Here is a 27,581-nt window from a genome sequence, read left to right as displayed (position 1 = left end):
GGTTGTAACATAAGCAGCCTCAGCAGCTGCTCTGTTTTTTTTGTGAATACATCTATCACACAACTTTTGCCAGTTCAACTATTTACAGGTATACAACTTACTGACATTACTCGGCTGTGCAACTCTTATCCTTAATCAACGTGATTTTCCAATCACCATAATCCAGAACTCAGTGCTCCATAAGCAAAACCCCTCCCCTTTCCCTTTCCCTCAAAGTTAATACATGAGTACATTCTCATAAAAATTTTAAACATTACCAATAAGGTCAAATTACCTTTTACACCCCTCCCCAAATCTTGGTTTCTTCCTGTCCGTCCACCCTACCACAGTTATTTTTTGGTTTATCCTTCTCGATGCATTTTCTTTACGTGTGTTTATGTACATTGCAAATATTCAGCTGGTATGTACCCATGTGGAGTCCCTGGGTAGTGTAAACTGATAATACACTCAGCTGTTAACTAAAAGGTTGGACGCTCGAGTTCACCCATAGGCACCTCAGAAGAAGGATCTAGCAATCTTCTTGGAAAAATCAGTCAATTGAAAACCCTGTGGAGCTCAGTTCTACTTTGACACGTGGGGTCGTCATGAGTCAGAATTGATCCAATGACGCCTGGTTTAGTTTTTTTTTTTTTTTTTTTGGTATCCATTCTGATTGGGCCAGTGTCCATTGAAATAGCTCAGTGCCCTGTGTCATTAGTTATTAAGTATTAAAATAGTTTGAATATTAAACCTACCTTTGTACCTGTAATGAATATATATTGTTCTTGTGTGTGTTTCTTAAGTGTCACATTGTACATATTTTTTCAATTTTTTTCTCATCCCTGCATTTCAGCATGTATCTATGCCAATATATCTAAGTTTTCCTCGCTTTTAAAATTGCTGCATTATATCCCATCCTACAGTTTATGTAGCCATTTCTTTATTGATGGACATGTAGTGTGATTTTGTGGTATTGCAGACGGTGCTGCCATGGACATACTTGTACATAGTGCCTTGAGTGCCTGTGCAAGCTTTTAGAAATTCTCCATTTTACATGTGGAGGAGTGAACATGCTAGGTCAAAGGGAGTGTATTTAGATGCTGCCCAACTCATCAGCACAGAGGTTGTTTATACTCAAATCAGTACTTTTATTGATTTCCTCTCAGCCTTTCTATAATTTATTGCTGTCAGATGTATTAATCTCTACCAACCTGATGGGTAAAAAATGGTGATTTTTGTTTAACTTTTAGTTCACTGATTGTGATGGTTAAGATTGTGTGTCAGCTTGGCTGGGCCATGATCCTCAGGGTTTTGGCAGTTGTATAATGTTGTGATCAGTTCCTTGTTGAAATTTGATATATGATCACCCTAGTGATGGAATCTGCTGAGTGGTACTGGTGGGGTGGGGCCTATGGCGGCTCACCACCCCCTCAGCCTTTATCTCTCCACCTTCTGCCACCTACTTCCTTCCTGCTGGCCTTGCAAAGGTTGTTCGCTTGTTCTGGATCCAGCAGCTGTCTCTTATCTGACCTCTGGTTCTTGGGACTTAAGATAGCAGCTTACCTGTCCATCTTGGGATTTGTTGATCTTCACAGCCTGCGAGCAAGAGTCCTCCTCCCCAACTGGCCTACCTTGGGTTCGCCAGCCCCTGCAGCTAAGTGACTCAGGAGAAACCTTGAGGTCTTGCCTGCCGACCTTGGGGGATTCCTTGACCTTCACAGCCTGTGAGCGGAAGTCCTGCTGTCCCACCTGCTCATCTTGGGTTCACCAGCTTCTGCGGCTCTGTGAATTGAGAATGGCTTCTATCCTGATCTAAGGACTTGCGACATTCCAACTCCTACAATTGCATGAGCTGTTCCCTTGATAAAAAGCTCTCTCTCTATATTTATATGCTTTACTGGTTTTGTTTCTCTAGAGAACCCAGCCTAAGAAACTGATAATTGACAAGGTTGAAGATCATTTAATGTGTATTGACTATTTGTATTTCTGTTTCTCAAAATGTCTGTGTTTATCTTTTGTTGGATTTGTCTTTTTCTTATACATCTGTTGGAATTTGCTACATCCCAAATATTTGATTTTTACGTTGCAAATATTTACTACCAAAACCAAAACCAGCATGTTGCCGTTGAATTGATTCCAGCTCATAGCGACCCTATGGTACAGAGTAGAACTGCCCCATAGGCTTCCAAGGAGTGGCTGGTGCTGACCTTTTGGGTAACAGCTGAGCTCTTAACTGCTATGCCACCAGGCTCCCTTTACTACCAGTCTGTGTTTATCTTTTAACTTTATTTTTGTTGTCTTTTGACATCTGTCGTTACTATCAGACTTGTGGTTGTCATTTTTAATTTTTGATAATGCCCCTAATAAACTGTTTGGACTCTTAAAGGAAATAACTAAATTTTCCAAAATTGCCTATGTGTAGGAACGAATATAGGTCCCAAGGAGCTCTCCTGAACGAAGTCTCTATATTTTATTGCATGTACTTTTAAACATGCTTTGGATGCTGAACTTTAAAGAAAATCTATTTTCTGTGTTCTGAATATATGTTTGCTGGATTATTGCCCTCCAGGTAAGGGAAGTCTTATACTAATATTACCACAGTCTCCTTACCTTTTTGCTTAATTTGCTCTTGTACAGAAATCCTGGCAATCTGCTCTCCTAAAGATTATAGCCTAGAAGACCCTATGGGCAGATCTGCTCTGTCACATGGGTCACTGCGAGTCAAAAATTGATTTGATGACACACAACAGCATCCTTCACCTTTAATTGTTGTACGCTGGTGGTGCAACAGTTAAGTGCTTTGCTGCTAACTGAAAGGTTGTGGTTCAAAACCCAGCACCTACCTGGGAGAAAGACCTGGTAATTGGCCTCCGTAAAGATTACAGCCAAGAAAACCCTGTGGGGCAGTTTTGCTCTGTCACATGGGGTTGCTATGAGTTCAAATTGACTCTGCAGCCCCCAGCAACAGAAAATGATACGTCGTCAGCTCCCCTGAGCAAAATTAGAGATCTGTAATCACACTCACACCAGCTAATCTGTTCATAAATCGATATAAGCCGTCACCCTGAGTTACGAGGCTGTAGTTCAGTAGTAGAAATCTTAACCTTGCATGCAGGAGACCCAGGTTCGATTCCTGGCCAGTGCAGTTCATGCGCAGCCATCGCCTGTCAGTGGAGGCTCGTGTGTTGCTTTGACCATGAACAGGTTTTAGTGCAGCTTCCAGACTTACACAGACTATAAAGAAAGGCTTGGCAATCTACTTCTGAAAAGTAGGCATTGAAAACCCCGTGGTTCCCAACAGTCACCGTGAGGGTGGCGCAAGCCTGGGCAAGGTTTTGCTCTGTTACACATGGGTCATCCTGAGTCAGGGCCAACTCAGCAGCAAACAATAACAGCACCCAAAGTTAACTAGAATCTTTTTATATGTATATTTAAAATGTTACAGGCAATCTAACTTCCAAATTTAAGTCCCAGAAATTTATTTCCAGCTTAATGATTTGAAACTCTGCTTTAATTTTTCCACAGAAGCAAATTCTAGGTTTTCATCAAGCTCAAATAAGCATTTTTAATCCTTAATAATACTAAGTAAAGTACTCAGTATTAGTGGGACTAGACTTGGAAATACAGTTTATTACATTATTGGGAGTAAAATCATGTAATAAACTATAGTAACGATTGTGAGGGTGGCGCAGGACTGGACAGTGTTTCGTTCTGTTGTACGTAGGGTCGTCACAAGTCAGAACAGACTTGACGGCACCTAAGAGCAACAGTTATTTAAGTTCTAATTAAAAATGTAAAGAAAAAGCCTCTAATTCTCAAAAACTCTAGAGATCAGAGACTATGGGATGTGTTTGCGTGTGTGTGTGGGGCATAGGGTATGAAACTTTTTTATAACAGTGAAGACATCTCTTGTTGAGTCACTTACTCTCCAGTGTTCTGTATTTAAAAGCAAAGATAATTTGCATTCAGTCATTATTCTTTAGCTCATGCATTGTCTGTCTTTATGGCTAATAACATTGTTCTTACTCACCGCACAAACTTAGAGCCATAGATAAAAACGGCTTACAACTTTACCATCAGTTGTAAAATACCAACAATAAGCCAGAAATGCTCACTTGTCAGGCTGTTTCCCCAGGTATTTTGTGGTTATAGTTTGTATTGTAGGGATGGTTGAGGTAGCATGAGAGGAATGGATCTGTTCCTTGCTCTCAGCTCCTGCTGTGCCTTAGTACTTTTTGAGGGCTGAGTTTTAGACCTCATATAGCTCCAGAATAGTCATCCTTAAATTTCACCATGCCTACGAATCAGCTGTGGGAGTTAAAAATGCAGATTCTCCAGCTCCGCTCCCAGGATTTCTGACTCAGGGGACCTGAGTAGCTCAGTAACGTGCAGTTTATCCCCAGGCACTCCAGGTAATTCTGTCGCAGGTTGTCTGTGGACCCGCAGAAATGCTGATCTTGACTGCATGATTTCTCCTGTGTGTTATCAGTCTCTCAAGTATGCAACAGAATAAGACTGTTCTCAACTGCCTGCTTCCGTGGGTGAAGCTGATGAACTCCGTCAGGGCACCAGGGTACAATTAGATGTCCCTGAAAAGATAATTGAGGAAATGGGATCTCAAAGTCCTGAAAAATTATTTACTTTAACATGCTTCCGTAAGCAGTTTATTTCCAAGAAGTTCACCCATTTTGGCTTGCTAACCAGTAGTTTGTGTGTTTCTGAAAGCTACAAACGTATAATGGGATCTTTTCAGTATTGCAGGTAGTGTGAGCACCCTCACAATGTTTCTGTTGACATAGCGGAGATTTCTGAAATAAAAAATCAAAATCCCGGTAACTTAATTTGTCTAGTTTCTTTCTTCTCTTTTACCTACTGACTGCCCATCAGACCTTTCATGACGCTGGAATGGAAAGAATTTATTAGTGGAAAATTGGCCAATTACCTGCTTTGTCATGTCAAAGACATGATTTTACTGCTTATTAACAGGGATATTAAATACTCACGTGTATCTCACTTTTATATATCATTTTAAATTAAAATTAAAAAGTAGATGAACGAATTATCTCATGAAGACCATGGGTAATTTGCATTTTTGGGGGGGGATTGATTAGGAATTCTTTGTTAAGTTTATGTTTTTATCACCTTATGTTCTCTTCTATGTCCCTCTACCTTGACTTTACAGATGGATATTTTATAGATCCTCTCAGCTCAGCGCATACACATTTCCTGATGGTGGGCATCTGTTAGCCAGGGATGAGATGCTTGGTATAGTCTGGTCAAAATTTATGTCCTGCAGGCAGGAACAAATGCCTCCCAGGGGGGTGATTTCACTCTTATTATTCTCTTTATGGCACCAGACTCATGATCATTTGGTGTTTTTCAAGAGGGCACACAGCTTGGAGATATTTTGGCTTGATAAAATTTAGTCGAACCATATGTATTTTCAGAAATCAATCCAATATTAATCCAGTTTTATACCTCATCATACGCTGTCTTTAGGCTAAATCGTTTTTGTTGGTAGTTGCCGTTGAGTTGGTTCTGACTCATGTTGACCCCATGTGTGCAGAGTAGAACTGCTCCATAGGGTTTTTAAGGCCGTGACCTTTCGAAAGTACATTGCTAGCCCTGTCTTCCTAAGTGCCTCTGGGTGGGTTCAAACTGCCAACTTTTCTGCTAGTAGTCGAGCACTTAATTGTTTGTGCCACTCAGGGACTCCACTAGCCTAAATTACAATGTGGATTTGATGACTTTCAGAATGGTTATATATACCTAGAAACACTTTCTTCTCCATGTGTGCAGGTTGGGTGAATGGCTTTACTGTGTAAGCAGGAAGGAATGTTAGTTTAATTTATTTGATCACTCACATACCTCCTTGGAAGAAAAGACATTGATGGCTGATTTTCTTACCTTAATGAAGAACAACTTTTAGCATGTCTTCTTTGTAAGGTTCAACCCTAGGTATTATAGGTTTCACTAAACTACAGAGCCATCACCTAGAGGTGACTTTCAAATTAACCACCAAGCCCCCAGGGCTCCAAGGGTAAAGTAGATGTAACAAACTAAGGTGAGGAGACACTTCAGGCATATTGCATGATTACCACTCTGAGTTCACTTTAACATCTATTTTTCTCTTCTTGTCAAAGTGTGAAATGGCTTTTTTTTTTTTTAAATTTTGAGTGGGTTTAACTTTGTTTCAGAAGTTAGTGGAACCTTTGAAATGGCCAAAGATACCTTTATCCTTTGCATAACGTAGGCTTAAGTGAATAAAGCTGACGGGTAGTTTTCATTTGTTTATGGAGTTCTGCCAAAATTTCAAGAATTTTTATTTTTAGGTTTTTGAGTTTATAAGGAATCATCAAAAATATTTATTGAACACTGTCATGGATTGAATTGTGTTCTCCCCAAAATATCTGTCAACTTGGCTAGGTCACGATTCCTTGTATTGTATGATCGTCCACCATTTTGTCATCTGATGTGATTTCCCTATGCGTTGTACCTCCTACCTCTATGAAGTTGATGAGGTGGGATTAGTAGCAGTTATGCAAACTCAATCTACAAGATTAATCTACAATTTAAGGTAGTCTTTTTTGAGATACAAAAGAGAGAAGCGAGCAGAGAGACACGGGGACCTCTTACCACCAAAAATCAGTGCTGGGAACAGAGCATGTCCTTTGACCCGAGGTTCTTGTGCGGAGAAGCCCCTAGACCAAGGGAAGGCTGATGACAGAGACCTTCTCCTAGAATCGACAGAGATAGCTTTTCTTAGAGCTGGCACCCTGAACTTGGACTTCTAGCCTACTATATAATGTGAGAGAGTAAATTTCTCTTTGTTAAGGTCATCCACTTGTGGTATTTGTGTTATAGCAGCACTAGATAACTAAGACAAACACCAGCTGTAAGCAAAGGGTCATTGTGTGCTTTCCATGAATACTTGTTCTTATTGCTCTCAGCACCTGGCCCCCCTCCTTTTTTTAAGAGTACTTAGAGGAGTATTTGTGAATGTTATTTACTCAAAGTGTGATTGAGTTCCTCGTTCTGCTGGGCGGGCTTTTAAAGTTCTCTGTGGCTTTTCAGTCTTCCCTCATATGACCTAACAAATTCTCAAGTGCTCTCCAAGTATAGGAAACTACCGCCTACTCCTTGAGAACCTGGAGTGTGTAGCAAGTAAGGAGATATGTTCAAAGGCTTAAAGAGGTTTGTATGTTTTGGGTTTTTGTTTGTTTGTTTTTAAAACTCTGGGCCTTTGTATTGTCTGTTTCATTTGGGAGTTTTAAACATTAACAGGAGCACATGGGTCCAGAGTCTAAGGAAGGCAAAGATAGGTGGTAAAAATAAAAAATAGGTGGTAGATAGGGGAAAAAGAAAGGCAAAATGAAAAACTTAGTCACTGGGTCTCTATAGATGGGCCTCACCCACCTGTCATGAATGTGGAATGGTGGGAAAGGTAGAGGATATATTGTGAACTAATAATATTTTGTTACTAATTTTACTAATTTTCTTTTGAATTCTTCCTTTGAAGCCCTCCCAGCCTTTAGTTACTTGGCATCTCAGTGAAGGAACTATATGGAAAACCTGATTCCTATGTCTTACATTGATTTTATGGGAGACTTTATTACAAACGAGTGTTTATCATCCTTGTTTTCTTTCTTTCTTTTGTTTAATCTTTTACTTATTGAAGAAATTGAATATGTGGTTAAATGACTTCCCACAATAAAATTCCATGTATTTCTTTAATGAATTCTTTGAAATATTCATTGAAAAAAAAAAAAAAGCGTGGATCTTCCAAGATCTGAAAAAGAAAAACTTTGTTAACCACAGGTCAATTTCTCTAATAACTTGTATGCCTACCTTCTTTTGTTTTTCGTATTGTATAGTGTTTTAGGTGAAGGTTTATACAGCAAATTCGGTTCCCACTTAACAATATTTATACGGATTGTTCTGTGACATTGATTACAGTTTTCACAATGTGTCAGCATTCTCATTATTTCTCTTCTGTTTGTTCTGTATCTATTTTTTGGCTGAAAGGTGACCCCCAGGAGTAGCTTCAGTGCCAAATTCAAAGGGTATCTTAGGGTGATAGTCTTGAGGGTTCCTCTACTCTCTATTGGTCCAGTAGATCTGGCTTTTTTTTTGGATTTTAGTTTTGTTCTACATTTTTCTCTCGTTCTGCCTGGGACCTTGTATCGTGTCCCTGGTCAGAATGGCCGATAGTGGTAGTTGTGTACTGTCTGGTTCTTCTGGTCTTACGTTAGAAGAAGTCATGGTTCTTGTTATGGGCTGTTACTCCTGTGGACTAGTTTCTTTGAGTCTTTGGCTTCCTTCATTCTCTTTTGCTCCATACGAGTAGAGACCATAGTATCTTAGATGGCTGCTTGCAAGCTTTTAAGACCCCAGATGCTACTCACCAAGCTAGGGTATAGAATATTAACTTTATAAACTATATGCCAACTGACTAAGTTATCCCATGATACTGTGGTGCAAAGCCTTTTAACCCAGTAAGCCAATCTCCTGAGTTGTTAGGATATGTTTAGGAAGTCTCCGTAACTGTGCCCCCATGTGCTTTATGATATATATGGATATAGGTATGTGGCATGCACAAACATGTATATACATTTACATATACATAACAACTATACATGCATGTACATGCATTCATGTATGTCTTCCTGTACACATATACAGAACCTTTGTGGCACAGTGGTTAAAGGCTTGGCTGCCACCCAAAAGGCCAACAGGTTGAATCCACCAGCTGCTCTTTGGAAACCCTGTGGGACAGTTCTCCTCTGTCCTGTAGGGTTGCTGTGAGTCAAAATTGACTCAGTGGCAATGAGTTTGGTTTTTGTTCATACACAAATATACATATGTATCTACCTGTATATCCACACACATATTTTTTGGTTATTACTGTTATTGCAAATTGTGTATGTTACAGCATTTACTGAAGTTGTTCTTTTTTCTTATGTACTTCTTAGTGTCTTTGTTTACCTTGGTCAGGTTGTGCAGACTTCACCCATGTTTGGTATTGCTTTTCCTATCACCAAAAATAACTAGTGTCTACTACCTAGAAAGTGATTCCCCCCTCCCTCCCCCTCCCATTCCTGGTAACCATCAAAGAACATTGCTTTCTGTGTGTATATCTGTTCTTAGCTTTTTATAATAGTGGGACTGTACAGTATTTGTCCTTTTGTGATTGACTTAATTCACTCAATATAACGTCTTCCAGATTCATCCATGTTGTTTCATGAACTCCTTGCTATTCTTTATAGTTACATCATCCTTGTTTTCTAGTTCCCAACTTTCTACCTCACACTTCAAAAATGAAATAAAAAATAAAGCAGCTGTCACCATTTGTAACAAAACTTGAAGTATTATGAATTCACAGCTTTGCCCCAGGGCAGGCATAGTCTCCAGAAGGGATATAGCCCTTCCATTTGTCAGAAGACAACTAAAATGGGTCTAAGATGAAGGTTATCAAGGGAAGATTCCTTAGTCCCTGTTAAAGGCTTGCTTTCATGTTCTTTCTTCTTAGTTTACATTTAGACCCTGTGGCCAGGCCCTGGATCTCCCTGCCATCCCCATTAGGCTTCTTCCGTGACTGCATGCATGGAGGAACAGCAAAAACCCCATTTGCCCTTGTCCCAGGAGAGTGTACTTTCAGGAAATGGGCAGGGTGAATAGACAGCAGCTGGTGGGAAAATGAGAATGGACCTCCAGGGGCTTTTAAAAAGGCCATGAATTCAGCTCTTGTCTCTTGTGCTCACACAATTAAACACATGCTGGCAGCAGGGTTGGATAATGACTCAGTGAGGAGCTGAGTCTTGCTTTTTGCTGCTGTCTTCTCCTTAGCCTGTGGTCCATTTCCTGCTTTGCCCTTTGGATTTGAGGTTGTTCCTCTAACCTTTAGAAGTTAAAAATTTGGCCTTTCAGTTATCCCATTTGTGTCCTGGAAACCCTGGTGGCATAGTGGTTAAGAGTTTGGCTGCTAACCAAAAGGTTGGCAGTTTAAATCCACCAGGTGCTTCTTGGAAACCCTGTGAGGCAGTTCTGCTCTGTCCTATAGGGTCGCTATGAGTCAGAATTGACTCAATGGCAATGGGTATTTGTTTCCCGGTTGTTTTTGGCCTCTCTATACTCTTGAGACACTTTCTGTCCTGATTTTACTTGGTGTTGTCATTGGCTTTTGGAATATCTATCCAATTAGCCTGTCAGGAGAATAGCGACTTGTTGTAGGGGAATTGTAAATTACATGCACCATCTACTTCTTCCCAAGCACCATTGTTTTTGCTGCTTGTTTACATACATACATACATACATACATACATACATATGTATATATTTTAAACAGGGAAAAGACTGCTTATGCTAGGATTTGAATGTACCTCTATATTGAAGAAATGGATTTTTTTTGTGTTTTATTTTCAGCAATGGAAATTTCTTAATCATACTGGAAAAGCAAAGTCAATTTGGATGAAATTCAATTACAAGGAGTAATACAGGTGGATATAGAAATTAAAAAAATTACACGTGTTAATTCTTCTGATTATTTCACTGATAACTCATTTGTACTTTAAAGCAGTAGTAATAGACTTATGGAAAAAATATGGGTGTGAACTTAAGGTTTTTTTTTTGTTTTTTTTCACAGTTGTTGTTGATAGGTGCTGTCACGTCGGTTCTGACTGGGAGCGACCCTGTGTACAACAGAAAGAAACACTGCCCTGTCCTGCGCCATCCTCACAGTCCTTGCTATGCTTGAGCCCACTGTTGTAGCCGCTGTGTCAATCCATGTTGTTGAGGGTCTTCCTTTTTTTCGCTGACCCTCTACCAAGCATGACGTCCTTCTCCAGGGACTGGTGCCTCTTGATAACATGTCCAAAATACATGAGACGAAGTCTTGCCATCCTTGCTTCTAAAGAGCATTCTGGCCGTACTTCATCCAAGACAGATTTGGTTATTCTTCTGGCAGTCCCCAACACATTCAGTATCCTTCTCCAGCACCATACTTCAGAGGCGTCAGTTCCTTTTTGGTCTTCCTTATTTACTGTCCAACTTTCGCATGCATATGAGGCAATTGAAAAAAAAATTTTTTTTTTTGGGTCAGGTGCACCTTAGTCCTTAAAGTGACATCTTTGCTTTTGAAAACTTTAAAGAGGTCTTTTGCAGCAGATTTGCCCAATGCAGATTTCTTGACTGCTGCTTCCGTGGGCATTGATTTTGGAGCCCTGGTGGCACAGTGATTAAGAGCTTGGCTGCTAACCAAAAGATCAGCAGTTTTAATCCACCAGCAGCTCCTTGGGAACCCTAAGGGGCAGTTCTGTTCTGTCCTATAGGGCCACTATGAGTTGGAATCGACTTAACAGCAATGGGTTTTTTATAGATAGATGTAGAAATAAATACAGATGGATATAGAAATATACAGATATTTTTCCATGTGTCTTACTATTTTCCTATGGCTGCCTTAACAAATTACCACACGCTTGGTAGCTTAAAACAACAGAAATTTATTCTGTTACAGTTCTGGAGGCCAGAAGTGTGAGATGAGTCTTAGGGCTAAAAAAAAAAAAATCGAGTTGGCAGGGCCATGTTCCTCTGGAAACTCTTGGGGAGATTCTACCTTCTTGTGTTTTCCAGTGTCTAGAGCTGTGTTCCTTGGCTTATGGCCCCTTCCTTCATCTTCAAAGCCAGCAGCATAGCATCTTTCCTTTGACTCTGTTTCCCTCTGCTGCCATCACACAGCCTTCTCTTTTGTCTTAAATTGACCTCTTTCTCTCTCTTATAAGGACAGTTGTGATTGCATTTAAGGCCGTTCTGGATAATCCAGGGGGAAACCTGGTGGTGTAGTGGTTAAAAGCTATGGCTGCTAACCAAAAGGTCAGCAGTATGAATCTGGCATATGCTCCTTGGAAACCCTATGGGGCAGTTCTCCTGTGTCCTGTAGGGTCGCTATGCATTGGAATTGACTGGACAGCAATGGGTTCGGTTTGGATAAATCTAGGGTCATCTCCCAATTTCAAAATCCTTAAGCACATCTGCAAACTCTTTGCCATATGAGGTGATATTCACAGGTTTCAAGGATAAGGATGGGTACGCCATGGTGGGAGGGGGGGAATTATTTGGTTTACCACCGAGTGTGTGTGTGTGTGTGTGTGTGTGCGTGTGTCTATCACCTTTGTTTGTCTGTATATTTAAAATTTCTTAGCTTTGTCTATTGACATGGTTTGTAAGCAGCTATATGCCAGTAGCAGTGAACATACCTGACATCCAGGTCTTGGATTGTAAATACCATTCTCCTTTTTTTTATTCTTTTAGAGAGGTGGCTGATTTCACATCTAGGGCATGAAAAATTACACGATAAGCCGGGAATATCCTCTTGTATCAGAAAGTAAGGAAATACTCAAAGAATAATGGGGACATGTCAAAAAGATCCAGGAGCCAGCTTGAACGGACTTCCACTGTTCAAAACTGGGCAGCCTGAGCACTGAACTAAATTATGGAAATATTAGATTATAACCCATTGAATGAAGTAGAAAATTCACCATTACTGATAAAAATAAATTTGTAAATTGAAAGTATGATGATATGTAGGATATGTACAGTTTCTGAAAACCTTTCTGTAGCATACTAATTAATTACAAAGGGGAAAGTTTAAGTCGACAGTGGAGAAGCATGGCGGATACCACCTTAACCCATTAATCATAGTGAATACGATGAGCAATGAGGCCAATCAAAATTGTGCGCCACTTGATAGGCTGCAAAGAGAACAGCTTCACTTCTGTGATATTCCTGTCAGAGATGCATATTCTGAGTTTAATCACGAGGAATGATAAAGACAAACCTCATTTGTGTTCTACAAAATGACTGGCCTGCAATTTTCAAAAAAGGTCATAGTCATGTAAGTTAAGGAAAGACTGAAGGACTGTTGTGTTCCCGATTGAAGGAGACTAAAGAAATATGGTACATGGAACATGTGATTCTGAGCCGGACACCTTTGTAGTGAAGAACATTATTGGGATAATGGTGAGATTTGAATGGGGGTTGAGGATTAGATGGTAGAAATGGAGCCTAAATAGCCAGTTGGAAGTTCTGACTTCACCGTAGAAGAATCTGGGTGGGCTGCTTATTAGCAGACCTGTGATTCAATTATTTAGGCCTTTCTTCTTGGGCTGGTTGCATGCCTGCAGGGTAGAGTTTAGACTACAGACATAGAAGCTGGGTAGGAGAAGTCTAGGCTTCCCAGCACCCAATGTACACATATTCACTGAATCCCCGTTTCCATCATGGTATAAGGTTGCTATGAGCCAAAATCGACTTGACAGCAGTGGGTTTGGTTTTTGGTTTTTTTCTTCACTTGTGCCTGGTGTCCTCAGGCCAGAGATGCTCTTTTAAAAATTTCTCCTGTGAATGAAACTTCATTCTTTTGCCTGGGTGAAGAAACAGCAGCTGCTCAATGAAGTGGAGGTAAGGATCTGGGGACCTAACAGCCTTGTAACCATTCCTTGTAACCAGTTCTACTTCCTTTACCTGCTCCATGTCTCCTGACTACAAGACTGCCTGGGGACCTTATTCCTTTTAGTGTTGACTGATCTGTGCTATAAATTGCATTGATTCTTTGCTTTCTCTGGGTATTCCTGGGGCCTCCTCTCTCAGTTATCATTGGGCGTTTCCTTCAAAAGTATTGTCTTTTATTTTCCCCTTGCCTGTAGGTTTATCCTTTTTAAAATTATTTTTATTTTTGACTTTATTTTATTGTGATGAACTATATGTGAAAAAAAAAACCTTTTGCCATTTCACCCATTTTTATGTGTGCAACTCAGTGGTGTTAATTACATTAACCTGTTGTTCAACCGTCACCACTATTCTTTTCCAATTTTTTTTTCATCAACCTTCACAGAAACTCAGTGCCCCTTAAGTAATAACTCCCACATTTCCCCTTCTCATCCATCCCTGGGAACCAGTAATAAACCTGACCTTGATGCATTTGCTTCCTCTAGGTATTTCGTGTAAGTGGGCTCATACAATATTCGTCCTTTTTGAGTCAAGTGTATTTCACTAAGCATAATGTTTTCAGGGTTCATCCGTATCATAGCATGTGTCAGAACTTCATTTCTCTCTATGGCTGAGTAGTATTTTATTGTTATGTACATGCCGCATTTTGTTTATCCATTCATCTGTTGATGGACGCTTGGGTTGTTTCCACCTTTTGGCTGTCGTGAATAATGGTTCAGTGAACACTGGCCTGCAAGTATCTGTTTATGTCCCTGCTTTCAAGTCTTTTGGGTATATACCTAGGAGTGGGTATATACCTATTATTATGTATATTATGAAACTACTTTGCCCTTCATTTCTGTCAGTTTTTTCCCCCCATATATTTTGGGGCTCCCTTTTTATGCTAGGTGGGAAACCCTGGAGGCGTAGCGGTTAAGTGCTACAGCTGCTAACCAAAAAGTTGGCAGTTTGAATCCACCAGGCACTCCTTGGAAACTCTGTAGGGCAGTTCTACTCTCTGTCCTGTAGGGTTGCTATGAGTTCGAATCTACTCAACAGCAATGGCAATGGGTTTGTTTTTGGTTTTGATGCTAAGTGTATGTATATTTATAATTGTTATAACTTCTTTATGGATTGACCCTTCTATTGTTATATATGTTCTATAGGGTTTTTTATTGTTATATAATGCCCTTTTTGTCTCTTATAACAGATGTTGACTTAAAGCCTATTTTCTCTGGCATCAGTATACCTAGCCCAGCTCTCCCTTGGTTACTATGGGCATGGAATATTTTTTTTTTTTTCCCATGCCTCCGCTTCTAACCCATTTATGTCTTCTGGTCTAAGATGTATCTCTTTTAGTCAGTGTATAGATAGACCATGTTTTTTAAATACATTCTGCCATTCTCTGTTTTTTTGTTTGGAAAGTTTAATACATTTACATTCACAGCAATTTTTGATAAAGGAGGGCTTAACTTCTGACATTTTGTTATTGTTTTTTGTGTGTCTTATACCTTCTTTGTCCCTCATTTACTCCAACACTGCCATTATCTGTATTTAGTTAATTTTTTATATTGAATTGTTGATTCCCTTCTCTCCTTTCGTGTATGTTTTTTAGATATTTTCTTTGTTGTTACCATAAGTATTACATTTAACAACTTTAAATCTATAACAACTTAGTTGAAATTGTGACCAGCTTAACTTCATTGACATACAAAACTCTATTCTTATAACAGTCCTCTTCCCTTTATGTAGTTGTTATAAAGATTATATCTTTATACGTTATGTGCTCAGTAGTATTGATTTATTATTATACTTCATGTATGGGTTCATGCTTTTTAGGAAACATCTCTTTGCTGTGCTTTTCACTGGATTTTGAAAGAGAACAAATGTAGATGCGTATATTCAATTCACCATCTTACCCAGAAATAAGCAATGGTGATTTTTGAAACTGTATTTAAAAAAAAAAAAAAAAAAATTGCTTTGGAATCTTTCCTCATTCCCTAAATAAGCCAGATATAGACCGGAATATATAAAACAGAAGTGAAGCTATTGTAGATGAAAAGGTAGGTGTGAGGTTGGACAACAAGAGTCCTTTCTGCTCTGCCAGTTGATCTGACCAGCCACTCCATCTGTAAACCCAATCAATTCTTTTGAATCTTCGGGTTCTGAAGTACAGAGTTGGAAAACCACTGGGGTAGAGTAATTATTATATATATAGATAGATATATATACCCATCAACTGTTGCCATCGAGTAGATTCTGACTCATAGCGACCCCATAGGACAGAATAGAGCTGCCCCATAGGGTTTCCAAGGAGCACCTGGTGGATTCGAACGGTTAGTAGCCTTAGCTCTTAACTGCTAGGCCATCAGGGTTTCTATATATGTATATGAAAGATCATTCCACCTTCTTCATACTCTGCTCTCAACCTGTCTCCACTCCTCTGGCTCTATCTTGCCTTCCCAAACCAACTTTTGAAAATCACTTTTACTTCTAAAATTTGCTTGTAGTTTCTGCTTTGCCCTTTTTATTTTCTGTAGTTAAACAAGTAAAAAGATCATTTCAAATTAGTAGTATTTCTCTTGTGTTTACAATTGGTCATTTTAGTTAGTAACATATTACTAGTTGGATAATGTAAGTGAAAATTCTTTGCAAATTTGAAATCCAATATAAAATGCAGTTGAGATTTTATTTGTCCCATCCAATTAGTGGTCAGCTTACATCTTTAAATATGGGGCATGTTTCGGTGATTGTGTCATTGTAATTTTGTCACAAGGAAAAGAGTTATGTTATTCCTCCTTAATGAAATATCTGTTAAGGTGGTTGGTTCAGAAATATGAGGAATAATTGAGCTTGGGGATTAGGAGGAACCTTGGACATACATTTAAGTAACCCTGTTCTTTCTACCATTAGGGAAGCTGAAGTCCAGAGACTAAATTTTAATATGAGACTCTTATTTCAGAGTTGAGATTAACATCTAGATCCCATGCTGGTTATTGAGATTTATGTTTCTAAAATGACTATAATAAAACCAAAAAATATATTTTATTCAAGTAGTAATACAGGAGAAAAAAGTAGTACTGAATTAGGTGGGTCTTCCATCAAGCTGATTTTTCTAGATGCAATTTTTCAGTGACCTACAAAAATTATTGTAAAGATGGGTGAAGATTTAGAGTGCTCAGCATGGAAAGAGCATGTACCATTGAGGCTGGCCTCTCCCAGAGTAGCTAATGTATACAGAGTCGGTTTTATTTCACTTGGCAAGGCTGGGGGGATGTTAATGCTCTGATTCTAGCCTGAATGTTGGGTTTTGGGGTCCCCCACATTTGTCAATTTTCAGAGTGCTTTTTTATTAGGGTTGAACCCTTTATTGTGTTTCACTCCTGGATCTTCAGTCCTTTCAAAATGCTTCTCTTCTCTGAGAGTGTGAATATACTTCAAACCACTGCTTCTCTCTCAAACTTTAGCACTTCAAGCCTTGCTACCCAAAGTGTGGTCTGTAGACCAGCATCAGTGTAACTTGGGAATTTCTTAGGAATGCAGAATCTCTGGCCCCATCCCAGACCTGTGGAATTTATGTTTTAACAAGATTCCCAGGTGGTTCTTACATACATTACAGTATGAAAAACATTGATCTAATAACAGTGGTTCCCAAAATGTGGTCCATGGACCAGCAGCATCAACATCACCTGGAAGAGTGTTAAAAAATGCAAATTCGTGGACCTTATCCAGACCTGCTGAATCAGAAAGCCTCTTGAGTGGGGCCCAGCAGTACGTGCTTTAACAAGCCCTCCAGGTGATTATGATGCATGCATGCTAAAGTTTAAGAAGCAATCTAGAGGAATATTTTTCAAGGAGTTTTCATCATAACCCACAGTGAGAAATAAAATGCTACCTTGACCTATGTTGTTATCTGCTGTTGAGTTGACTCTGAGTCATGACCATCAGTATAACAGAACGAAACATTGCCTGGTCTGGTGTCATTCTCACAATTGCCAGTATGTTCTCTCCTTTATCCTTGTGGCTGTTGTGGCAATCCGTGTCCCTGAGAGGGCCCTTGTTGGCCCTCTACTTCACCAAACATGATGTTTTCCTCTAGTGATTGATTCCTCCTGATGATGTGTACAAAGCAAGCAAGTGGGACCGTATCCTGTTACGATCCATAGTGCTTACACTGGCTGATTTTTGGAAGTAGATCTCTGAGCCACATTTCCTAGTCTTTCTTCATCTGGAAGCTCCACTGAAACCTGTCCACCATGGGTGATCCTGCTAGTATTTGAAATATTGGTGCCATAGCTTCCAGCATCGTAGTGACATGTAAGCCACCACAGTATGACAAACTAACAGATGGGTAGTGGCCTTGACCTGTACACCTGTGTTTTTGGCTCCTATCTACTTTCCAGTCTTAGTTCCTGCTGTGTGATTCTCCCTATGAGTCTTTAAACTTGCCCACTCACCTACTATTATGTGGCCTTCTGTCAGTTTCTTGAGTAGGCTAGTCTGGCTGCCAGCTGAAAGGTTGGTGGTTTGAACCCACTCAATGTCTACACAGGAGGAAGACCTGGAAACCTGTTTCTGTAAAGATGAAACCCTATAGGTCAGTTCTCCTCTGTCATATAGGATTGATGGCACACAGCAACAACAACAACAGTCCTTTCATAGCTTAAAGCCATTGCATATGGCCCTCTCTCTGTTTAGATGGATGTCCTGTCCTTCCAAATCTTCTCATCTTTTTTAGCTCTATAAGTATCAGTCCTTAAAGAACCCTCTCTAACCACTGTACCTAAACTAGGACATCTATTATGGGATCCCCTTGGCAAAGTTCCACATTTACCAGCCTGAAGTTCCTGAAACATAAAAGATTAGTATTTCCTCTCTTTTGAGGAAGCAGATAATTAGCAAACTGTACTTACCAAGCATGTAACACCAAGATGAGTACGCATGTTTCTCAGAAAGGTAAATTTAATACAACATGAGCATTAAGTGATTGCAGAGCCATTTTAAGAAACTACTATCTCAGAATTGTTCAAGTTATAGAAAGAAAATTCTCACCATATTGAATGGTTCTGTAGTTTTTGATTTGCATAATTTATGCAAAACTGTTAGAAACTATTCCAAGTCTGTAAAACCAAAAATGATATGAAAAGAAAAGAAAAAGAAACAACTCTTTAAAAAATAGTCAAAATCATATGCACACTCAAGTTCATTGCAGCATTTTTCACAATAGCAAAAAGATGGAAGCAACCTAGATGCCCATCAGCAGATGAATGGATGACCAAACTGTGAGACATACACACAATGGAATACTATGCAATGATAAAAAACATGATGAATCTGCAAAACATCTCACAACATAGATGAATCTGGGTGGGGGGGCATTATACTGAGTGAAATAAGTCAATCACAAAAGGCCAAATATTGTATGAAACCACTATTATAAAAACTCATGAAAAGGTTTACATACAAAAAGAAATAATCTTTGATGGTTACGAGGGAGGGGAAAGGTAGGGAGGAAAAACACTTAGTAGACAATAGAGAAGTGGTAACTTTGCTGAAGGGTAAGACAGTACACAATCCTGGGGAAGCCAGCACAGCTTAACCAAGGCAAGGTCATGGAAGCTCCATAGACACATCCAAACTCCCTGAGGGACCGAATTACTGGGTTGAGGGCTGGGGACCATGATTTCGGGGAATATCTAGCTCAATTGGCATAACGTAGTTGATAAAGAAAATGTTCTACATTCTACTTTGGTGAGTAGCATCTGGGGTCTTAAAAGCTTCTGAGCAGCCATCTAAGGTAGTTCACTGGTCTCACCCATCTGGAGCGAGGGAGAATGAAGAAAGCCAAAGATACAAGGGAAAGATTTGTCCAAAGGACTAATGGACCATAATTTTCACAGCCTGCACCAGACTGAATCTAGCACAACTAGATGGTTCCAGCTACCACCACCAACTGCTCTGACAAGGATCGCAATAGAGGACCCCAGACAGAGCTGGAGAAAAATGTAGAACAAAATTCTAACTCACACACAAAAAAAACAAAACCAGACTTACCGGTTGACAGAGACTGGAGAAACCCCAAGAGTATGGCCCCTGGACACCTTTTTAACTCAGTACTGAAGAAGTCACTCCTGAGGTTCATCCTTCATCCAAAGATTAGACAGGCCCATAAAACAAAACAAGGGCAAGGAGGAGAAGGCAGGAGGCAACAGGAAAGCTGATGATGGGGAACTCAGGGTCCAGAAGGGGAGAGTGTTGATATGTTATGGGGTTAACAATAAATGTCACAAAAAAAAAGTGTAGTAATTGTTTAATGAGGAACTAATTTGCTCTGTAAACCTTCATCTGAAGTACAACAATAATAAAAAAAAAAGAAGGGGGAAAAAAAGTTGATTTGTATACCTTATAAAGAAAGAAATAGGAAATTCCCCAAGATTGTGAAATTTTTTTCCTCATCAATGCAGATAAAGGTTTTTAAGTCAGTCACGTGGAATATGTACCCAGCAGGCGAGCATCGGGCAAGCTGCAGAGAGATTTGTTTAAACGTTCCAGTGTGCAGAGGTGTTCAACACTATGAATTTTTTCTCATTAAGTGGGGAACAACCAGAATTAGGATAAGGCATTGCTCTTGTAAAATTGTAGACTCATAGTTTCTATACACACATTAACAACAAGAAAAATAAAAAAGAAAAGTTAAAAGTGGCTTTGATCTATGTACACCTGAAAAATGTTGAATTAGCAAATGTTATTTATTTTGTTACCAGGAAAAAAAAAAAACCAACCAAACACCTTATGTACAACCAAACACCTCAGAGAATGTTTTCTTGGTTTGGAGGTTTAAGGTCATGGTTTTAAGAGATATCCCAATCATTTGGCCTAATATTGTTTCCCAGTACTTCTATTCTGCCTCCTAGTTTGTTGTGAAGTGACTGGGGTCTTAAAAGCTAGTAAGTGACCATCCAAGGTACAACAGTTGGTCTCCATTCACCTGAAAAAAGAGAGGAAGAAGGAGGGTCAGGAATCGAAGGAGGAAATCAAATGTATGTCACCTTGTCTCCGTGAACAACTACTTCCTTTGCCGTGAGACCAGAACTGAATGGTGCTTGGATATCATTACTGAACATTTTGGTCAAAGATTCTGTATAAGAATCCTGATCAAAAGGGGGTAAATTGTGAAACAGAATACAAGTTCTTATGGAATCCAGATTTTTAGAGCTATCGAGGCTGGATGAACCCTCCAAACAACTACCCTGATACGAACTTTAAACCTTAAACCAAAACTATCCCTTGAAGGTTTTTTTGAACCAAAAATTAGCTTATCTGAATTAGTAAAGTATGTCTACTTTGAGCATTGAACTCTCTTAAAGAATTACCTCTGTGGGATCAAATTGACAATGGCAACTCAAAAGGTGGGATGGGAAGCTTAGGGAGCGGTGAGTTTAAGATAATGGTGGTGGGATAATTTGGAAAAAAGGATAGTTAGAATGGTAGCAAAACTTGAAGAATATAGTGTCACTGAATTGTCCATGTAGAAATTGTTAAAATGGTGTCTTTGGCTGTGTATCCTTTTACCAAAATAAAAACAAAATTTAAAAAAAAAATCAAAAGAATGTCTTTGATCTTAACAATGTATGGAGTTGCTTTTTAAGAGACGAGGAAGACTTCAGGAGAAACGCTGGTGCTATGTGACAGGCTGTGATGTGAATGGTGTCTCCTGGGGTTGTGCAGTGCATGGTGCCCACAATTCTGTGTAGAGGCCCTGATCATCGTTTTCAGATTAGTAATTCTGATTTTATGAATAGTATCTAACCAGAAAAAGTACAGAAATAGAGGGGTTGCTGAGACTGATAACAGGACTACAGCTGTCATCTGCAATCCATGGTTTGATTTTGTTTTAAGCTCATCAATATAGTCTAATTTTCTTAATTGATTAACTGATATAAATTCAAATGTGAAAACATAAACTGGCATGAATAGATTGAAAAAATTATACAAGCTAGCCCTTTGATATTGGTATTGAAGAACAAAGAGGGGCCTGCTCACTGAACCTGTGTGAAATGAGGGTGATGGAGTTATGACTGGGCCTTCTCACCACTGCCAGTCATTTCTGCTCCAGGGATATAATAAAACCCAAACCAAACCCATTGCTGCTGAGTCGATTCCCACTCATAGCGACCCTATAGGACAGAGTTGAACTGCCCCATGTGGTTTCCAAGGAGCGGCTGGTGAATTTGAACTGCCAGTCTTTTGGTTAGCAGCTGAGCTCTTAGCCACTGCACCACCAGGGCTCCAGGGAAACCCGTTGACTTTGAGTCAATTCTGACCCATAGTCACCCCAAGGGACAGAGTAGAACTGCCCCATAGGGTTTCCCAGGAGTGGCTGGTGAATTCGAACTGCCGACTTTTTGGTTAGCAGCCTGAGCTATTAGATCTCTATAGAGATATAGTAGTAGTCATAAAATCTTCCTGCTTTAGTTACCTGGTTGCTGCTAAAACCCTTCCTGTCTTTCTTCCCCAAAGTTAATGGTCTGTTGCTGCTCAGACATGTGAAAAGAAGATGTCTCTCTTTTTTAATTTTTATTGTGCTTTAAGTGAAAGTTTACAAATGAAGTCAGCCTCTCATACAAAAATTTACATACACCTTGCTGTATACTCCTAGTTGCTCTCCCTCTAATGAGACACACACTTTATCCCCCACTTTCTCTTTTCGTGTCCATTCGGCCAGCTTCTGACCCTCTCTGCCCTCTCATCTCCTCTCCAGACAGGAGCTGCCCACATAGTCTCATGTGTCTACTTGATCCAAGAAGCTCACTCTTCGCCAGTATCGTTTTCTATCCCATAGTCCAGTCCAATCCCTATCTGAAGAGCTGGCTTTGGGAATGGTTCCTGTCCTGGGCCAACAGAAGGTCTGGGGGCCATGACCACCAGGGTCCTTCTAGCCTCAGTCAGACCATTAAGTCTGGTCTTTTTACGAGAATTTGAGGTCTGCATCCCACTGCTCTCCTGCTCCCTCATGGGTTCTCTGTTGTGTTCCCTGTCAGGGCAGTCATCGGTTGTGGCCAGGCACCTTGAGTTCTGGTCTCTGGCTGATGTAGTCTCTGGTTTATGTGGTCTTTTCTGTCTTTTAGGCTCGTAATTACGTTGTGTCTTTGGTTTTCTTCATTCTCCTTTGCTGCATGTGGGTTGAGACCAATTGATGCATCTTAGATGGCCACTTGCTAGCGTTTTAGACCCCAGACGCCACTCTCCAAAGTGTGATGCAGAATGTTTTCTTAATAGATTTTATTATGCCAGTTGACTTAGATGTCCCCTGAAACCGTGGTCCCCAAACCCTGCCTCTGCTACGCTAGCCTTCGAAGTGTTCAGTTTATTCAGGAAACTTCTTTGCTTTTGGTTTAGTCCAGTTAGAAGATGTCTTCTAACCAGTGTGGTAATGTCTGTATGCTGGTTAATGTTTGCGTTCAGAGTGAAGAGGCAGAAAAATGTCTTCTTGACTGGCCAGGTCATATTTCTTTGTGTTTTGAAATTTCCATCTTGTTGCTTAATTTTGAATTAGTCCTGGGACAGAGAAGGGAGCCCCTCCTGAGAGTTGACAAGTGCCTAAAGCAGCCAGGAAGAAAGTCTTAGGAATTCAGAATCATGATGTGAACCATGTTCACTGTCATCTTTGTAGTTTTTCTTTCAAATAAGAGACTTTCATGAATTTCAAAGGACACAGGGGCAGATGCTCAAATTTGGGACAAACAGTATAAATAGAATATTGGGCAGTTCTGTTTCGTGCCCTGTTTGACTGAATGGTGTTCCCGATTATATAAAATAGTGGTCTGTTTTGGGGGATAGACTACTTTTTATTGGTGTACTTTGACAGACCCAAACATTGGAAGTACTCTTGCTATGAGTTATGGGTTATGATAACCTCATGGGAAATGATGTGTTTAAAAATAAATGTAATATTCTTATGGGAGAAATGTAATGTGATTTTAATTTTAAAAAACCTACCATAATCCTATCAAAACCAAGCCAAACTTTTTTCCTTATTCCCCTGTAGGTATTCATACTAAATCTTTTTCATTTGGTTGTAATCATGAAGTGATAGTTTTGTATTATGATTTTTTTCAGGTTATAAGAATTTTCATTTTTAGTATCTGTATAGCATTCCATCAAGTTGATAAATCAGGATTGCATAATTATTCCCTTGTTGGATAGTTTGTTTTTCAGTGTGTGTGTGTGTTTTTTTTTATGATGTCTTTTTAACCATGTCTTCGTTTTGTTCTGATTTTGCAGGCGGAGACATTTGTTTGGGTTAACGATGCATCGGCACATTCCCAGAGTGTTGCCAAGGCCAAATACAAATTTTTATTTGGCAGTGCTGAAGAGAAAACTCCCGATACTAGTAAGTGTTTTGCCACCACCCTCCCGTCAGGTAAAAGATACAAATTACTACTGATTTCTGAGTACTTTTTCTCTGCCTGCATTCTTACCTCTGTGAAACTTCTTCACCCCAGTTACTCAATAAAACAGTCTTCTCAAGATAAGAGAATTCAGAAATATAGGATGTGGTTTTTGTAGCCTGTTGTAGGTACTTTCACTATTGGCTTGAAGAACTCTCAGCTTCTGATATTTGACACTTCATGAATTAATTCTCATAAGGTTTTCTTTTCCACATTTACTGTTGCTGCATATATTGACTGCCTTAGTTTTGGAGCCGCCAAACATACAGCTACCAACAGATACTATTAGGAAACATTTCTACAGTGATTTTTAGGCATTGCAGTCTTAGTTTTGGAGATTACCGTATCTCTTGTGTAAGCAAGCATTGATCAAATCTATTTATCAGAGTCTAGTATTGTGGGATTAGAAGCAATTTACCTGAAGTTTGATACAGGTAAATTTAAAACAAATAGAACTATTACTAGTAGTAATAACAGTAACGATATTAAATAACATTTATTGACTAATTACTGTGTTCCAGGAGGCATGCTAAGTGTCTGCATGCAGTATCTCATTTAGTACTCACAACACCGTTCTAAATTGGTTCTCTAATCCTCATTTTCCAGATGAAGAAACTGAAGTACTAAGAAGTTAAATAACTTCTTCAAGATCAAAAATCACTCACCCAGATGAGCCAGAACTTTAACTCAGGTCTGCCTCACCCCGGTGCTCATACTCGCAACCTCTTGAGGCAGTAAATGTTTTGAAAAAATTTTTAATGAATTTTTTCAAAAGGAGATGCAAGATAAAAATACAAATAGTTTTATTGCATTTTCAAAAACATTTAGATGTATTTGTGGAAAACTGATGATAAAGGGGGTATTAGCATGTTTTGGAAGTTAAGAAAGGGATATTGCGGGTGGTTAAGAGCCTGGGCTCTGAAGTTATACTTCCTGAATTTGAATCCTGACGTTGTAACTTAGCAGCTGTGTGACCTTGAGTAAGTTATTTAACCTTTGTGTGCCTCAGTCTCCTCATCTGTAAAATGGGATTATAATGATACTGCATGCCTTAGAATTCCTTTGAGGATTAAATAAGTAGCCATGGGTAGAGATCTCAGAATCATGCTTGGCACATAATAAGCACTATGAAAGTGTTTGCTGTGCTGTTACTGTGTATACTGTGCATGTATGGTAACGATCATCATCACATCCCTGACTTTTGAGGTTGACATTTAGAAGTATATTCCTGACTTTGCTCAGCTTCATCATTGTCTGATACCGATTTCTGTTTTGGATGGACAAGAAATCTAACCTTAAGTAGCTTCTGTTCAGTTGAAAAAGCCAAATGGTAACTATGCTGTTGTTGTTGTTAGGTGCCATGCAGTCAGTTCCGACTCGTAGAGACCTTTGCACAAAAGAACGAAACACTGCCTGGTCCTGCGCCATCCCCACAGTTGTTGCTATGTTTGAGCCTATTGTTGCACCTACTGTGTCAATCCATCTTGTTGAAGGTCTTCCTCTCTTTCGGTAACCCTATACTTTAGCAAGTGTCGTGGGTTGAATCGTGTCCTCCAGAAGTATCTGTCAACCTGGCTAGGTTATGATTCCTAGTATTGTGGGGTTGTCCACCTTTTTGTCATCTGCTGTGATTTTCCTATGTGTCATAGACCCTATCATCATGATGTTAATGAGATGGATTATCGGCAGCTACGTTGATGAGATCTACAAGATGAGATTTTGCCTTGTCAGTCTCTTCGAGGATATAAAAGAGAGGTGCAAGCAGAGAGACAGGGGGACCTCATACCACCCAGAAAGAAGCACCTGGAGCATAGCATGTCCTTTGAACCCAGGGTCCCTGTGCTGAGAAACTCCAGTCTAGGGGAAGATTAATGACAAGGTCCTTCCTCCAGAGCTGACAGAGAAGGGAAAGCCGTCCTCTGGAGTTGATGCTCCGAATTTGGACTTGAAACCTACTAGATGGCGAGACAATAAATTTCTCTTTGTTGAAACTACCCACTTATAGTATTTCTGTTACAGCAGCACTACATGACTAAGACGCCAAGCATGATGTTCGTTTCCAGGGACTGGTAACTGTAATGTTAACTACCCATTGCCATTGCATTCACTCTGACTTGTAGTGACCCTATAGGACAGAGTAGAACTGCTGTAGGATTTCCAAGGAGTAGCTTGTAGATTCAAACTGCCAACCTTTCAGTTAAGAGCCAATCACTTAACCACTGTGCAATCAGGGGTAACTGGTAACTATAAATGGCAACTCTAGATTTATGATTTAGATGTTAGATGGGATTATATAATCAGTCCCATAATATTTGGGAATACCACCAAGAGGGCAATGTATATGCAACCATTCTATAATGCCTTTTAACTTAATAATGAGTATTTATTATATATGTAAATAGGTGGGAATTCTTAAGTGCAGTACAAAACAGCTAGTTTATTAAAAAAAAAAATCATTCTGCTTTTAGCACAGTGTCCCAGTTTTGAGATAAATATGTTTCATAACATTTCACTTGTCACATATTGTAGCCATTAATGCTACTTATTATGTAGCATAAATATCTAACTATTCTGGGTTTGAGGTTTAGGACATTAAATCATCTATTCACTATTTCATAGAGAATATGGATTATAGGCCAACCAAAACAAAACAAAAAAAAAAAAAACAAACACACTGCCGTCGAGTCAATTCTGACTCACAGCGACCCTATAGGACAGAGTAGAACCGCCCCATAGCGTTTCCAAGGAGCGCTGGTGGATTCAAACTGCCAGCCTCTTGGCTAGCAGCTATAGTACTCAACCACTATGCCACCAGGGTTTCCTAGGCCACCCAAGACTGTTGAAAATGCCTTTCCCGCATAGCCTTGGCTTTGAATGCCACATGCGATTTTGTGCCGATTGAGCTTCCTTTGACGTTGATAAAACATAATTTTTGTGTAGTTAGAGATGCTGCCAAATGTCTGCATATCCTCTGCCTAATTTGTGGACCAATTTAGTTCTTCCTTACTCCTGGATTTTGTGTAGTTTTCTCTGTGTTACCAGCTCTGATATGTCCTGAATCAAACCAAAATGACATTTTAAATTTGCACTTTTTTATTTGCCTTGGTAAAATCATTGGTAGTATTTTTCTGTTTCTAGTGTGATTGTTTTGTAGGTGTAAAAGTATGCATGCATTTATTGAGCAAATAATATTTAATAAGCACTTTTTTTTTTTTATGTGCTAAGGAGCTCTAGTGGCCCAGTAGTTAAGTGCTCCACTGCTAACTGAAAGTTCGGCAGTTCTAACCCACCATCTGCTCCAGAAGAAAGATGTGGCAGTCTGCTTCTATAAAGATTTACAGGCTTGAAAACCCTATGGGGCAGTTCTACTCTACCTTTAGGGTCACTATGAGTTGGAATCGACTTGACGACAGTGTTTTTTGGGGGGGCTGTATTATGTGCTGGTTACCTGTGCTGGGCAGTATGAGGGTTCACAGAAGTAGAGGATGTGGTCCTTGCCCACTAGGAGCTTATTTTTTGATCTGGGAGAAATGACATGTCTCTGAATGACTGCAATCATATGATTGGTACAGGGAATACATTTACTAGGATGCAACATAGGAGGGAATGATTGCTTCCTGCTGGGCTGGCGATGGCTTCATGGAAGACGTAGAAGTTGAACCTTGGTCT

General features: G+C 39.6%; 1 protein-coding gene across 10 annotated transcripts in view; it reads left to right on the top strand.

Annotated features, from left to right (window-relative positions):
* PSD3 (pleckstrin and Sec7 domain containing 3) overlaps window positions 1-27,581 on the top strand; it is a 696,342-nt gene that overhangs the window by 255,386 nt on the left and 413,375 nt on the right. For 8 of the 10 annotated variants that reach the window (XM_064272734.1, XM_064272735.1, XM_023551047.2 and 5 more), the window contains one exon: window positions 23,746-23,884. In XM_064272734.1, the coding sequence (XP_064128804.1) occupies window positions 23,746-23,884 (139 nt within the window). The remainder of the gene's footprint in view (window positions 1-23,745; window positions 23,885-27,581) is intronic. The other 2 variants (XM_064272736.1, XM_010592409.3) reach the window with 1 other exon arrangement.

This window comes from Loxodonta africana, chromosome 19 (genome assembly GCF_030014295.1).
Source record: "Loxodonta africana isolate mLoxAfr1 chromosome 19, mLoxAfr1.hap2, whole genome shotgun sequence".
NCBI classification, from domain to species: Eukaryota; Metazoa; Chordata; class Mammalia; order Proboscidea; family Elephantidae; genus Loxodonta; species Loxodonta africana.
This window is presented reverse-complemented; position numbering and strand designations above follow the sequence as displayed.